Raw genomic sequence first — 16,951 nt, 5'->3', positions numbered from 1 at the left:
CTGATTATCCTTCCAAACTGATTCTCCTATAGGTGGAGATTAGAAAATTTAGAAGAAAATGTATTTTAAAAATAACACAAAACTAATTTTTAAATTCATTTCTTTTGGACTAAAACAAAAAAGAAAATATGGGATGGTCCCACATATTATCAATTTGTGTGTGTGTCAATTAAGGAAAAAACTTTCTGGACTCTTCTGTCAACAAAACTGTGTAGGCAACAAATTTACATCCTTTGTAGTCAAAGCCTTGTTTTCCCCTTTCTTCAGCTTCTCTTACTCTTAGCACTCACATGCTCCCTCTTTTTTTTTTTTTTTTTTGTCACCCTTATTAAACTGTCAGGAAAGCTTGAGGTGCTCATTTATACTAGAGTGTCAATGGTTGATATAGTCTGTAAATATTATCTCACTTAAGTATACCAACATTTTAACAGGTATCAGAAGCTGAAGCCAAAGGTGTTTAGTGAAGGGTAAGATGGCAAGTGGAAGGTTTACTTGGACCACAGCTTTGTGAAGCCCACTTCAGAGATGTTCATTGTGGACATAAGTGCCTGGCTTGTCTGCCTGTGCAGATCTGACAACCCTGAGCCCTGGCTAGCACATGGACACCTTGCCTGGGGCATCTGATGGCAGGGGCTCAGTTATACTGATGAGGGCACTTGCAACAGGGCTGGGAGCAGTTTCTGTTTCCCAAACACTTTCTGAAGCCTTGGATTCCTGGAAGTTGTGTTGAGAGAGCTGATTGCCCTTCTGTACTCTTTTCTTCTCTGTGAATTCCAGGCGGGCTGCTGTGTACCTGCTCGTGGCCATGACTGATGCAACCATGCAGAGGGCAAACGAACCCCACGCGAGGCTGTCAACAAAAGGCACAGTTAGGAAAGGGTGTAGAGCTCTGATTTCAGGGCTTCCTGCTGGGGTGGAACATCAGTTCCTGGTTCTACCCAATTTGGACCTGGATTTTGTACCATGAGTCTCAGGGAGCAGCCAACATGTTGTTGTAGGCAATGTGTTTTTGGTTAAGAGAACAGATTCTGGAGCTATTGTGCTGCATTTGCAGTGTGGGTTTGCACCCGTCTCTTACTAACTGTGAGACCTTGAAGCGGTGACTTCATCTTTCTGAATCAGTTTCCTCATCTGCAAAACTGGAATGACAGCAGTGCTACACACCAGATGGGTGTGAGGAATTCAATGAATTAATGTGTGGGAAGTACTCAGCGTAGTATCTGCTAACACATGTATTACTTGTTGTTGCTGTCTCTAACCTAGGACACTGGCATTGGGCTTGGTTATTTTTATATCTCTATCCTGTTGCATTCTGAGTTGATAGTCTATACTTTTCATCTTTCACAGAACCCAGAAGAGTGATTGCTGAGAAAGAACCTCTCCAAACTGACATGTGTGTATGTTTTCAGGGGGTGGAATCCCCCAGGTAAAACAAATGACTCCATAGCCAATCATCTATAAAAAAGTCTACCAGTAATTAAGGTTCAACCCCACTCCAGGGTTTCCAGTCATCCTTAAATATGACTTGATAATCAAGGATACCAAGATCTAGGAGGAAGGCCCAACAGCAAACAGAAAAGAAGGAATCTGAAGGAAGAAGATAACACAAGGCAAAGAAGAAAACAGCAATGAAAAGAAAACTCTGATTAATATCCTCAGAGAGAGATAAGAAGATACTGCATCAATAAAGCAAGATCAGGGTATATGAAAAAGGAACAACTAGAAAACAAAGAAGATCTTGGAAATTCAAATAAGATTCAAAATAAGAATTCAATAAAATTTGGAAGACAAATGGAAAGAAAATTTTCAGAAATACCCAAAAGAGAAAGAGATAGAAAATATAAGGGATGCAACAAATCTAGATAATTAATCCAATAGACTTGATATCTAACTCATAAAAGTTCTCTGAAAAGAGAAAAGAAGACCGAGGAATGGAAAAATCAAAGAAATACTACAAGAAAAATTCTCGGAATTTTAGGATGTGAATATTCAGATTTAAGGGCTCACCAAGCACTGGAAAGAAGAATGAATGTGAATGAAAGAAGATCCCCTTCAGGGACTTCCCTGGTGCACAGTAGTTAAGAATCTGCCTGCCAATGCAGGGGACATGAGTTCGATCCCTGGTCCGGGTAGATCCCACATGCTGTGGAGCAACTAAGTCCGTGCGCCACAACTACTGAGCCTGTGCTCTAGAGCCTGAGAGCCACAACTACTAAGCCCACGAGCCTAGAGCTTGTGCTCCGCAACAAGAGAAGCCACCACAATGATGAAGCCCACATACTGCAATGAAGAGCAGCCCCCACTTGCTACAACTAGAGAAAGTCCGTGTGCAGCAATGAAGAACCAAAGCAGCCAATAAATAATAATAAAATAAATAGATAAATTTATTAAAAAAAAAAAGAAGATCCTCTTCAAGGTACATTATCATGACATTTCAGAAAGAGTAGGAAGTAAGAGATTACCTATAATAGAACATGAATCAGAATGGTATTGGACTCGATGGAAACAATATATTCGAGAAGATAATGGAGACACATCTTCAGAATTCTAAGGGAAAATAATTTTCAAAGAAATTTTATTTTTATTTTTATTTTTATTTATTTATTTATTTATTTATTTATTTCAGTTTTTGGCCACACCCCGCAGCATGTGGGATCTTAGTTTCCCCACCAGGGATCAAACCTGCACCTCCTGCATTGGAAGGCAGAGTCTTCACCACTGGAGCACTGGGGAAGTCCCTCACCAAGAATTTCATGTGCCACCAAAATATCAATCAAGATGGAGCATTGAATAAATACATTTCCAGACATGCAAGGGATAAAATAATTCATCTCTCATTGAACCCTTTCTTCGAAAGCTACTGGAAGATGTGCTCCCACAAAGTGCGGATGTAAACTAACTAGGATAATGATACATCTAGGACACAAGGAAACAAGGGACTAGAAAAGGTAAATCTCCGCCTGACAGCTCCATTCCAGAGTGGAGCAGGAAGATAGAGGGTTTTGGTGGGTTGGGAGAGTACAGTAGGGAGAGATGGGACTGAGAGATTATGTTTAGTACCATTTGATTTTTAAAAACTATTTGTATGTATTTCTCATATTGAAAATTCAGAAATTGAAAGCAAAAGGAAATAAAATCAAAACAAAATGGTACTGCAAGCAGATCATTCTTTAGACTCCTATGATGTTTGGGATTTGCTTCCGTCCACAGCAATACGACCTCAATATAAATTGGCCACAGATTCTGGCCCACCCGACATCCATCTGAGGCCCTGAGCAGCTGTACTCCTGACTGTGTGCTGTGCCGGTGACATCACCTCAGAGCCAATGGCACCCGCTCAGAGGGAGGCAGCTAAAGTGACAAACAGGTGGAGGGAATTGTGCAAAGAGAAACATTTGTAAAAATTAACTTCTTCAGATTTGGAAGAAGAAGAAGAGTTCAGAATCTAATAAATCATGAAGTTAATGGATAGTTGTAACACAGACGTATTCACCAAACCCTGGATGAGGGTGTGAGCCCTGAACGTGTTACTTGTTTTACAAAGAGAAAAATAACACAAGAGGTTGTTATACTGGATGAAAATATAAGTGTGTGTGTGTATATATATATATTTTTAAAGATGCAGCCAGGATTCAGAGGTCCACATCAAAGAGAACCTCTGGGGTCTTGTGTGACATGGCCAAGTCTTTCTAGTAGAGGTAGAACTTCTATGTCATGGACAGTCTTTCCATTAGAATCAGGGGCTGGGTCTCTCCTCATTGAAGTGTTTATTAGGAATTGTAACAGGACTTTTCCCCTTAAGCTGTGTTTAAGAAAGTAACAACAGCACTCTCTCCATTTCTTGAGCACTTCACTCTGTGCCAAGAATTTTATAAACGTAACCTCCTTATATTCCCATGAAAACATCTGAGACAGGTATCATCATTTTACAGATGAGGAATTTGGGCTACAGAAAAATTAAGAAACTAATCCAAAGTCACAACAGTAGCAGGTGGCGGAGCCATGACCAAGGTCGGTGGTCCTACAAAACCTGTGTGCATCCCTGCTGGTCCTTGGGGCTTGAACACCGTGGCCAGCAACTCACCAGTATGACCAGCCATAGTCCCACGTCTGAGGCTTCCAATCTTCCGGTCCAAGGTTCACAGTGATTTGAAAAATGGTTGTGTACATCATGTGGGCCACCATGGCTAGAAGCCCTGCACAAGGAAATCTTGTGAGCCACAGTGAAGAACGTAGTCTCTCTACGGTATGTGAGTTGGGTGTCCAGGGCCCGCTAGCAACCTCCTTGAGCCCTTCCAAGCAGCCTTCATATTTTACATGTACATTAATTTCTTAGAGTCACCAATCTACGCAGTGGTATAGGTTCCTTTGCCATGCCATCCCGCCTAAGACCACCTCTTTATATCTTATGTCCCTATGCTCAGAGGCCCCGATGTTTTATCCTCTCTTTCCCAGCACAGAGAAGAGGTCCTTGAGCTGCATTTGGCCTGAAGCCATACGTTACTAAGTTCTGTCACATTATACGTTTGAATGTGGATTGTTTGCTAATATGTAAACACTTTGCGTAAAAATCTGAATGTGTTCTGACCACAGTAGACTTACATGGCAAATAGTGGGAACCGAAGTCAGTTGCCAGTTTGATTTTCTGTCCTTTGTAAGTGAACTGATCTTATTACCTGGAGACCCAGGGGATTTTTTTTTTTCCTTTAACAGTTTTAGTGGGATATGTCTAGGACTTGAATGTACTGTGTCAGTTTTTTGCAGGTATTTGGAGGGAGTTTCTAGATATAGATTTCGGTCTTTTGTTCCAGAAAATTTCCTTGAATTTTACTTTTAAATGCTAGCTGTTTTATTGCTTTCTTTTTCTTTTTCAAGGACTCCCAGTACATCTATGTTTTTACTGAATAAATATGGCAGGCAGTGACCAACTGGGGATTGGCGTCAATGGTCCAGATAGAAACTAGTTTTAACTGGTGGGGCCACTTATTTATATATTAACGGGAATGTTTAAAGCCCTTATGATGTGTCTGCACTTTATAAATCCTTAAACCTTCCACCTGAGGTCACACGCACACAGTTGAAACTAAAGAGATATCCAGAAAGAGGCATACTCATGATTGGGGGGTTTGGGGGTTGTGAGGACCTGAGGAGAATTTCCCAAGACTCTTTGCTATGAAGATCCAGAAACTGGATTCTATCATCTTGTTCACTGATGATAAGACTTGGGAGAGATGCATTACACAAGCACAGAAGTGATCTACCAACTGGGCTGATACACTATGAACTTGACAGTGTTTTGTGTATCCAGCCAGAGAAATGAAGTTATTTGTTCAGGGTTCTTTCCTTGCTGGAAAGGCCCACTTAAGGGACCAAATTAAGTTGCTCTAAAAGTTGCTTGGAGAACACAGAAGTAAGACCAAAAAGAGGAGTTCTTTATTCATATGGGATATTGACCCCAAATTCGGATAATAATTAACAAGCTACCATTTTTTGAGTACTTGCTATATACTATGTGCATTCTTATTTAGTCATCACCATAGTCTTTAAGGTAGCCAGCTTAGAGACGTTAAGCCACTCGCCCAGGGTCACACACCATTAAGGAGAGCTCTGAACCCAGGCAGGATTTCTCCACAGACTCATGCTTAACCACCATACGAAATAAACCAATCTCTGTTCTCAGAGCCCGTGGACCGCCTTCTCAGGGTTGTGACAAAGACATACTGATAAATTTTATTCCCATTTGTGCACATCCCCCTTTCTTCATCAGTCACCCATCGCGTCCACCGATGGGATTAATTCAGTAGCTTCTCCACTGGACCAAATGTCCTGCTGAACAGGCCAGCCACAGGAAGAGCCAGCCGGGGCTTTGCCAGTTCCCTCTGGGGCGGGCTGTGGGGAATTTGCCTGTTCTGATGATGCTCTTGGGGAAAGTACCTGCAAGCACCATGAGGATGGCTACAGAGGCATCCGTCTTGAGCCAGGGGAAACCAGAGCTGTGATAACTCACTCTGGAGCCCAGGAGGATGGCACCTGTCAACGTCAGAAGGATATTCAGCACCTCAGCCCCGATGCACAGCCACAAAACACCTGCGAAAGGTAAGGATGACAGAGACGCTGGGAACTTAGACGTACTAGGATAGGCAATCCTTTGATTTAGTTCACTTCCGAAACAAAAAGTAAAGAACCCATGCCACGGGGCGAAAACCACAGATACCTCTGCTGAGTCTTGGAAAGTTGACAATGAAAGGCAGGGGATGGGGGGGGGGGGTGGGTCCTGGGGCTTGAAAGTGAAGTTTGGAAATGTTGTTAGCTGGGAGGGAAAAAAGCTCAGCAAAATTCTGATGTGAGGACCTGAGGGATACATTCCCCATTTCAACAATTAACGTGTTATTTTGATTCCACCAGAAGACTTTATCTTTGTCTTTTAAAAGAGAGGATAAACTTAACCAGGGTAGGAAAGGAGTCTAGGCAGTGAGGAGCCCTGATCTGAGATGCCAAAGCCTCATTTGTTTCTGCGTCAGCCTATGATTTACCCTTTGGATGGGACCTCATCTGCTGCTTCAAGGAGCTGGGTTGGAGGTGGAAGGGAGTGAACAAAGAGGGCAGGGAGAGAAACTGTTATTTACAAAGGGCCTCCTATAAGGTAGTTAGGTACCGGGGACTCAGCAATGAATGAAACAGATGTGGTCCATGCCATCACAAAAGCTATGTTCCGGCTGGGAAAACAGATACTAAGAAAGTAAGTACAAATTTGATGAGTGTTGTAGAGAAGAAAAAACGCTATGGGAAGTGATAAGCTAGACTCATCTTTTTCCTGTTCTGGGGTCACTTCGCATTGATAGCTTGAAATCGGCCATGGTGGGAGCATTTATGCCCTGGAAAGTTGCAAACACTACGGATCAGGGCTTCCCCTCCTGCCACAAAGTTGGTGGTTTAACATTTCCTAGCCCTACTGACTACAGGGCACATGAAAAGAGCCAGTGGTTCTGGCTTCGGGACTCATCTTCATGGAAAAACCGTAAATAACACTTTCATCTTTCCCCCAACCTACCCAAAACCATCGAAATTGTCCAAATTGTGAGGAGGGCTGGTAGACAGAACATAAGGAAGGTATTTACCTTGTTCTTCAGCTGGTATTACACTCTGGAAACTCCTACACTTTTCACCTAGAAGAAAAAGAGAACAGAAGCCCAAGTAGGGTGAACCTTGACAATTAGGGGCAAACTGTGTTTCTAGCTCCCTTGAGTGTATCCAGGTCATTTTGAACAAGGACTGGGGAGTGGTCCCCAACAGGTGGTACCCATTCCTGGGGGAACGTGATACAGTCCTGCCCCAGTGAATCCAGGCTGGGCCATGTGCCTTTTTTTGGCCAATGACTTGGGAGTGGAAATGGGGTGGAGGGGGTCACTTCTGGTCAGAAGCTTTAAGAGCTGATGTTGTCTAAAGGTTCTCATTTTCTTGCCTCCGTGATCACGGAAGCACATGTCCGGATGGAGTCTCTGTCTGTCTGGATCCCTGAGTGGCTCCAGGGAGGAGACACCCCTTGCCAACCTGAAAAGTACAAATAGCAAGAGCTAGAAATGAATTTGTTCGTTTAAACCGCAGGGACTTGGGGATTGTTTGTTACTATAGCGCAACCTAGCCCATCTGGACTGATGCTGCAAGCCTCAGACCAGGGGCACTTGACCTCCCAAACAGCATCCATGATGGTGTGAGTCTCAGATGACTTGTTTCTGGTTAGAGGGGAAGTGAAAATGTTCGTAATCATTTAGCAAAATGAATCAGAGCAGATTCAGAACTCTCTCTGCTGCAAACTGAGCCAGTTACTTGCTCTCCATCCTGCTTTCTGGAGTGGGAAAGGAAAGGAAGGAGTTATTGTGTGCGTACCAGGTACTGGGCAGAACCCGCCACCAGACTCATTCTGTGCTCCGGGGGGTGTGCTTTGCCTGTATCATCTGTCACGTTGCACAGATTGGCTAGAAAAGCTCGCGTTGCTACTTTTGATGGGTAGCCTCTTTGAAGGAGCTAAGTCCTTGAATATCTACTGAGTGTCACCAAATTCTGGTTTGGGGGTGAGTGACAGATGGAGGATTGAGACCATAGCAAGTCACCGCCTGGGATCCTGTCCCAGGTGGGTGCCCCAGTCTCTCCATGAACACTGCAGCCCTGAATTGAATCATGGATGGTAGAGTGGGAGGAACCTTGGAAACTGCCTGATTCTTCTCCGCAGTTAGGAAGAGCGGGTCCAAGGACCTCTGAGGGGAAAGAATGGTACAGAAAACACAGGTAGAGGCAGTTTCAGCATTAGAACTGGGCTCACCGGGGCCCAGCCCAGTGCGGTCCCTCCACTTCATTGTTTTAATGCCACCCAGCTGGCTGTAGGGGGGGTAACAGTGGAGATGCATCTTGCTGCTCCCAGTCTGGGCTGGTAGGAGCTAAAAGAGGCGAAAGTTAGGGGCATAGATCAGTGACTCTTCAAAGGAAAGGCTTTCCTATTTCTAAAATCGATTTAATAGTCCCCACACTATCCCTGCTTTGAAGATTAAATGAGATACTAGATAGGAAGGCTGCTTTCCTAGTTTATGTGTACTTAAAACATAATGGAATAAAATGAGTTCTAATGGGGACTTTTTGCATATGGTTAGCATAAATCATTATTTATTACCAGACTGCAAGCACCCTGCAGGCAAAGATCATGTCAACTACATTTTTGAACGTTTTCAGGGAGATGAGTCACTTCGGGGAGCATCTTTAGACTTTAGAAAATACATTTTCTTTTATAGGAGAGAAAATTCCAGATCACTTTCCTATTCAAGAACTTATAATAAAAAGAAAAAGAACTTATAAAGGCTCTCCCATTCTTCCAGCCTCCCGTCTAAATCTCTCTTCTTTTATGTTCTCTTTCCGTCAAGCTGACTTTCCAATGCAGAACCCATCTTTCTGCTTCCTTAGCACAAATCAGGATTCACCTTCTACCTCATCAGGCTTTCTCGGAAAGGACCCTATGTATAGCCAGGTGCATACTTTTGGAGGTACAGATGACCAAAGTCCATAAACCTTGAGATTTTCCACACTCGACCTCCAAATGCCCTTGGGCCTCAGTCTTTCACGCTTCTGCGTTGCCCCACTGCTGGGCTATAGGAAGAAGAGAAATAAAGTTTGGGTTTATGATACAGCCATTTGGTTGAGCTGCCCTGCTGGGATACTCTCTGGCTTGATCTGGAAGCCGGGATTCATCTGTAACCTAACTGTCCACAACAAATAGCCCGAAGGAGGGTATTTACACCACCTGGGGCCGAGGGCAACAGAATCAGGGACCTATCTGCTCATCTACAGCTGCAGTAGCCTCTGCAGCCTTCTAATTAAGTCAGTTTTGGATTGATGCAGTTGGACTTTTTCCTGGTTGATTCTCTGCCTTTGGCAGCAGCAGCGGTGTGGACAAAGAATGTCACCTGCCGTATCAGTGGACAAAGGATGCTGCGGAGAAACAGGATCCTGGCCCTAGATAGTTAAGGTGCATATCAAGGGAATAATTTCATTAAGCCCAGACTCTTACATCTTCCCATACATAGAAAAGTGCCATATTCTTTAACTTCAGATGCCTGTTTTTTCTTTAATTAGCAGTAACCTTTTGCTGTTCAACTACCTGTTTTTTTTGCAAAAATTCCTACGTATCCTGGCTCCTCCCTGACCTCTTGGAACAGTCCCTTGGAGCTGAGAGGCTGCCTCCCAGGGTTAAGTCCTCAGTAATGCCCCAGATAAAACATAATTCTCAACTTTTAGGTTGTGCTTTTTTTTTTTCAGTTGGCAGTGGGGTTACAGCCACAGCAGCAAACATTCGTCCTAGTCGCTCTTCTATTAGGGAGGTCCCTGCAGCCTTGGGGGAAACCTCAGCACTCATACCTGCTCTCTTGCCGGGCACTTTGAGGCTAATGGGGCCCTTTTTTCACATCATCTCATCAGATCCTCACGAGACCCTGTGAGCCGGGCTGGGAGTGAGAGTAGCAGATGGACATCATAGACAGAATACGGCATTTAAATCCAACAGGACTGGCTTCTATGCCAGCTCTGCCCCAGTCAGGAATCACAGGAAGTTTCCTAACCTCTCTGCACCTCACTTTCTTCATCTGCAAAATGGGTATCCTCCAAGTCCTCCAATGAAAAAGTTATGAAAGTATTTTGGGAACGGCCTTCCACCTTTTGGTGTGTTTAATTATTGATAAAGGCAAGTGCAGTTACCCATGGTTTATAGATTTGGAGGCCAGGCTCAAACCGCTTGGTAGAGTCAGAAATTGAAACTGGGTTTTGTCACCCAGGACCCAGTACCTTTTTCTACACCACCACCTGCTGTCTTTCTACTTAATGCACAAGGACTATCTTGTCTTCTGAAGAGGGCTGCCTTATCTCAACAGGAGTGAAGCGGAGGCCAGAGGTACAGAGGCAGGGGCAGGGCAAAGTGAACACAGAGGCCAGCAAGGAGATTAAGAGAATTCCCAATAGCTTAGGAGGCTGAGTTTAGCCTGGACGAAGGGTCAGACCAGAGTGACCCCTTGATTAATATGAATCCTCAGAAATGATGTTCCTTTTGAATAAGGCCAGCAGGATTAAAAGGAAAAATCTTTATAAATCCCACAAAGCCAGACAGGCGGGTGTTACATAGCTGGACAGAGGTTCAGCAGCCAAGCGGTACAGCCAGCCAGCCTGGGAAATGGTGTCGTGGTCCTGGGGACAGACTCTGTCTGCGTGTTCTCCCCAAGCCCCCACCCGCTATGAGGTGCCCAGGTCCCTCTGTCCTTGAACGTTTTGGGTTTAATAGAACAGCGTAGAATTGGAAATCAACACATTTTATTGACTCACTCTTTCATCCAGGAAAAAGAACATTTAGTCAAAGGGCTGCCCCAACCAGGAGTTTTTGTTTTAAATCTTCATTTCAGAGGGTACGCTCTCCCTTTAAAGGCACTGGGACGAAGCTGCAGAGCTATTCGGGGTGACTTTGCAGAGGATGACCTGACATAGCACTCCAGGTTGGGGCTTCCCGGGAGGGTCAACTTTTAGGGGGCTGGAGACGGAGCTAATTCAGAAGGAAGATATCCAGGAAGCCTCGGGGGGCAGCAGAGCTGGGGGTGGCTGGACACCCCGAGGCCCCTCTCCTGCACTTGTTGGGGGCCCAGGAGCATCCTCCCCAGGCTGGAGTCCTTTCGACCAGGTCTCTGTAGCCCCCTCGTCCCTCCTGACCCTCTCTCTAAAGCCCCGGGTGGTGCCTTCCATCCCCCTCCAGCTGCAATCCTTTCCTTTCCTACGCCCCAACTCTCCAGGCACTTGTGCTGAATTAGACTAAATAGCAGATGTTTGTCCTGAGTAATCTCCCCACAGGGGCCCCAGGCTGTGGTCTGCTGCAGGCATGCTTTCTCGGGCCCGGGCAATGTTTCCACACGGAAAGCCAGATAGCTTACGTCCCTTGAACAACCAGAAGCTTTGATGACAGTGAGCTCACAAGCCCACAAGCCCGTAAGGCTGAGCTGCCCCCTTCAGCGGAGGCTGAGGCTTCAAGGTCACTGGCATTCCCCGCTAGCCCTGCTTCGTTCGCTTTCCTTACCACCCTCTGGAGGCATTTGTTTGCAACCTATGTATGTCTTCTGCTTTATTCCCTTATGTGTTTGCTATTATCTTAGTTATTATCTAGGAAAAACTTAATTCTAAAGTTTTTTGCTTTAAGGGCATCTTGTAACACGGTGATCATGTTTCTGGGGTGGGGGAAAGGTGTTCTGAGGACAATGCCCTCCTTTCTTCCTTCTTAATAAAGCAATGACAATATTTAAAGACCTCGGTTTGCCTGGGTGACTTTATATATGTTAAGAAATATATAAAAGTGTGAGTGGAGTAATTTTTTATTTCTTTGAGATTGATGGACACAAACTTACTCATTGACGATTATAAGACCATTGCCCTTCAGTTAAGCTTTGGGTATTGCGAGTTAACAGGGAAAGCCTGGGCTCAGAGTTAAGAAGTTTCTAGTTGCAAGTGTAGCTCTATAAGAATCTAGCTATACAGTCCTCAGTGGGGCCTGTCTACCTCTAGAACTCAGTTTTCCTATCTGTGAAATGAGTCCGTTGTTCTAGATCAGCCTTTTCCAAAGGATGTTCCACTGATCACTAGTTTCACAGGATATTAATCCTTATTTTACACAGACTTTTTTTTTTACTACTTCAACTAATTTTAGGAAACACTGGGGTATGTAAGAGTAAACAGGTTTCTTTATTGAGATTTTAATGTGCCAATGTGCATTGTGAATTTCCAAGAAGAAAAGGTAAACTGCGACATCTTCCAAATTTGACTATTGAAACTTTTTATTTAATTTTATAAAAAGTATCTCAAAAGGCATCTCTGTGGAGTAATCTTTGAGGAAACCCAGCAAGGCACTTGGTAAAGCCTCCTTCTGGTTTGACATCAAGTGTATAAGATAAACATAAATCAGAAAAGCATCAAGGGTCTTCCCTGGTGGTCCAATGGTTAAGACTTCACCTTCCAACACAGAGGGTGTGGGTTCGATCCCAGGTTGGGAAGCTAAGATCCCATGTGCCTCTCAGCCAAAAAAACCAAACCATAAAATAGAAGCCATATTGTAACAAATTCAATAAAGACTTTAAAAATGGTCCACATTAAAAAAAAATCTTTAAAAGGGTCAAGAAATACATTCTTTACTTCTCCTTGGCTTTGTCAGGACAAAGAACACTGAGAACATCAACCCTTCTTAGAATTCAGCATATGTTCCTGACCATATATGAAAAACCTTTCAGTGGTGTGACCCATGAGATGGCAGGTGTGTGTGTAGTAAACACTCTGTGAATTGACAAACGTGCCAAAGGGACTCCTGGTCTCTAGGGGAAGAAGCTTGAAAGAGCCTCACACAGACCCTTAACTGTGCTGCCGGCCCCTGCTTTAGGTTGAGAAGTTCCCCCGCCCCAACTTGGGTGACACTTTTTTTTTTTATCAGAAAGCTGGGGGACAATTTACATCATGTATCTGAGTAGTGTTGTGTGAATATGTGAGGCACACATCATATACAGGTAGACAGTTTACAACTGCTCTGGTCCTCCCTGAATCTTGTAGCTTTGTTATTTTTTAAGAGATGAGGGGACTTCCCTGGTGGTCCAGTGGTTAAGACTCTGCACTTGCACTTCAGGGGTCACGGGTTCGATCCCTGGTAAGGGAACTAAGATCCCATATGCCATGCAATGAGCTCAAAAACAAAAGAAAACAAACAAACAAAAACAAAAACAAAAAAGTAAAGAGAGATGAGATTTCCAGTCCCATCCTTCCCTCAAGCCCAGCCCATGAGAAGTCCTTTCTTCTGGTCCTGTGGTCCCTGGGGAAGCAGCTCCCATCCACCTAGTTTTCTAATTCCTGTCTTCAAGTTCAGATTCTACTATAACCCCACATCCCTGACATTACTAATGCTTCTAATTTTCTCCAATTAGGCCTTTTCTTTCTAGGGAACGATGTCCCACTCAGTTTCTTGTCCTGGAGTGACCGTGACCTTGTGTTGCAGGGGAGGAGAAGCTGCCTCAGGTGATGCTGAAGGGCCCTGTGAGTTACGTTCTTCTCTAATGAAGTTTCCTCTTCTCTTGTCTTGTGTTCTGATCCAAACACCTGGACTGCCCTGCCTCAGACCTTTGCTCACTCAGTTCTCTCTGCCTGAAATACCCTTAGCCCAAACTCCATCTATTAAAAGCACAGTGCTGCTCTGAGGCCTGACACAGTAGCCACATCCTTTACAAAGCCTTCCCCAGCCCAGAGCTGTTAATAGCCTCTTCCTCCTTTCCGATTCAATATCACACGTGAGTCTTTGTTATATCATTATCCCATTTTTCCTTGTTTTAATTTTATCTCAGTTCTCACCACTGTGGCCCATTCACCTTTGCACCCACCCCTGCTCCCATTCTCCTGGTCCTGTGCCTGACACAGAAATGGTTTTAGTGAATTCATTCCATTCTACTCTGAGTCCCCTCTTTCCAGATGGTTTTGCTGTATCCAGGGGCTTTCTTCTCTGAATTTGGTGTGTGGTGTAATCACCAGGGGAGCTTATTAAAAATAGAGATAACACCAGATAGAAGAGAGAATTGAGGAGAATAAAAAAACAAATGTTATGAGGATAGGGAAACAAAAGGCAATTAGAAACTCCAGGAAAAACAAAAAACTGTATGTGAAGTTTAAGGTAATGATAGCACACTTCTTGATTCTGTGATGAACAATATTTATAGTGTAAATAAATTATTGGTTTATTGATTTAAATAAAATGGCAATATAAGTATATTAGAAGGATGGCAGAGCAGATGTGGGATATGGGGGTGAGACAGATTTATCCTTGTCTATTATGACAGGAAATCAGTAGATAATGTGTAACACGAAGATAACAATACTAGCATATGTTCTGGAAACGTAGAGGCAAATACCAGAAGAAACAACTATGCGAAAAGTGGTTTCCCCTGGAAGTAAGACTAGGCTATGGAGCAGGAAGGGGTAGAAGACTGTTAGTTTTTCTCATAAGACTTTCAAAATTATTCGATCTCTTATCTATGCATAATCATTACCTTTGTTAAATATTTTTTAAAAAGGAATGCAGATTTCTAGATCCCATCCCAGACCTGTTGAATCAGAACCTCCGGGACTGGGTACCTGGATTTTTACAACCTCCCTGGGTGCTTGTGATGTGCTCCACTTGATAGCTGGTACAATGCTTACATGCAGCTGTGGAAATAAGATAGGCGGCCCTCAGATGGGGACTTGGAAAGGGAGTGGAAGTTCTCAAGCAATTTGCCTATGGGTATGATGACTGTATTTTCCAAACCACAAACTTGAGACTATCTTGGGGACCCTCCAGGGTGTGGGGTCGTGAGCCTCCTGTGTCTGTCTGTCAGGGTAGAGAGAGTGGACTTATAGGAAGATAGTGCACTTCCCAAAGGAGAGGCGTGTCGAAGGCTTTTCCAGTAGCCTTAGCTCCAGGCACCGCTGCAGTGTCCTCACCACACCTAACGCAAAGATCACAGGCACTGGCCTGGGTCCATGGGAGGGTAAGTCTTGGCACTGGGCCTCTGCAGTGACCCCTGGGGCAGGGATGGGGAGGGGCCTACAGCATCTCAGAGGGCTCCTTCTTGTTGCCTTTTACTTAGACCTCAGGAATAAACAACGAACGCTACAAGTACGGGAAAAGAAAAAGCAATTCGAAACTCTAGGAAAAGCAAAAAACTGTACAGGAATGTAACGTAACAAGCCTGAGGTCAGGATGGGGATGGTTGGGGGCGGAGCTTCTCTCCTTCCCACCTTGAGGGGTGTGTTTTCCCAGCAGGAAGGGAAGAGCATACACTGAGGAGTCCAGTTCCTCCCTCCTCAGTTCCTCCCTCCTCAGTTCCTCATGAGGTAAAAACACCCCTTTCTGTCCTCCAAATTCTACCTTTCCCTTCCCTCTTCTCAGTCCTCTTCCTTCACCATTTCACTCTCCACCACCCTGTCAAGCCCACAGAGGTTCAAAAGACTGTGACGAATAGGGACTGAGTAATGGGGGGGGGGGGGGGGGCATGGAGGGCTCGCTGCTGTGAAACTCTCAGAGCCTCAGTTTCCTCATGTGTGAGTTGAGAAAACAATATTTACGTTGCGAGGTTATTTCACAGGTTGATTGAGATAAAGGTCAAACTTGTTCATGGTTTTACTGCTGGCATGTGCTCCACAAAAGGGGTTCCCTTCCCACCAGTGATGAAAAGAGTTTGTTTCCTAAGAGAACCTTCTGTTGCAAGACCCCTTAAATGTGCAGGGATGCAGTTTATTTCTTTTTCTTTTTCTTTATTGGGGTGTAGTTGTTTTACAATGTTGTGTTAGTTTCTACCGTACAGCGAAGTGGAGTTCCCTGTGCTATACGGCAGGCTCCCATTAGCTATCTATTTTATATATATTAGTGTATATTTGTCAATCCAAATCTCCCAATTCGTCCCACCCCACCCCCTTCCCCCCTTGGTGTCCATACGTTTGTCCTCTACATCTGTGTCTCTATTTCTGGCTTGCAAACAGGTTCATCTGTACCATTTTTCTAGACAGGGATGCAGTTTAAAGTTGGGTGGGGCCACTTTAGATTCACCAGGGACGGAATGACCCTAGGAAATGGTAAAAGCTAATGTGTAATAAACGCTTCCCCTGTATCAGGCACCGTGTTTTAGTGAATCTGGTCATTTCATCTTTATGATAACACTAGAGATGGGTACAGCTATTGTTCCTGTTTTATAGTTAAGAAAGCTGAGGCTCAGAGAGGTGGAGGGCCTTGCTCAAGGACACACAGGCAGTCAGCGGTAGAGTGGGGGTTCAAACCCTAGCAGCCCGGCTCTGGAGCTCCTGCTCGTGGCCATCCAGCCCCTGTCCTCCTGGCTCCCCGGGCCATGCTCACCTGTGCTGCCAAGGGTCTCCTCGCACGACTGCCAGAGCCCCACGTGGAACCAGCGCCGGATGAACTTGTCGTCCCCCATCTCCCAAATGTACTGGACAGCCTGGCTCCCGTTGTCGCTGCGGCCGTTGCTGTAGTGGATGCAGTGCAGCCCCCCTGGGTGGTCCTGGCACAGCGGCTTTGCCACCCGCCGGGTCCCCTCACACCAGTAGCTGCTGCCCATGGCCGTGAGTGAGAAGATGAGGGCGAGGCAGACAGGGAGGAGAGCCAGCGCCCGCTGCTGCCTGGTCCGGTCCATGGCCGAATGCAGGGTGCAGTAGCAGGATGAGCAGTGGGGTCCCCTCCCCTGCCTCGTCACGGTACCCGCCCCTCCCTGGTCTGCCATCTGGCATCCTTACATCCTCGCTCACATCCCCTTGGGGAACTGGTTCTCTCCAGTGTGTAGCATCCCCTGAACACCTGTGCCATGAGGAAACACAGAGCTGGGACGTGCCCCCTTCAACAGTTCGGCCCTTCAGTCCT

General features: G+C 45.0%; 1 protein-coding gene across 1 annotated transcript; it reads right to left on the bottom strand.

The window, feature by feature from the left end:
- Positions 1–591: 591 nt before the first annotated feature.
- Positions 592–16,727, bottom strand: GSG1L2 (GSG1 like 2). The gene is made up of 5 exons (XM_057714278.1): positions 16,433–16,727; positions 7,119–7,166; positions 5,935–6,087; positions 4,085–4,196; positions 592–850 (listed from the first exon to the last, which is right to left on the bottom strand). The coding sequence occupies exons 1-5, from the start codon at positions 16,725–16,727 to the stop codon at positions 592–594; spliced, it is 867 nt and encodes a 288-aa protein (XP_057570261.1).
- Between the last annotated feature and the right edge of the window lie 224 nt (positions 16,728–16,951).

Source organism: Hippopotamus amphibius, chromosome 17, assembly GCF_030028045.1.
Source record: "Hippopotamus amphibius kiboko isolate mHipAmp2 chromosome 17, mHipAmp2.hap2, whole genome shotgun sequence".
NCBI lineage: Eukaryota > Metazoa > Chordata > Mammalia > Artiodactyla > Hippopotamidae > Hippopotamus > Hippopotamus amphibius.
This window is presented reverse-complemented; position numbering and strand designations above follow the sequence as displayed.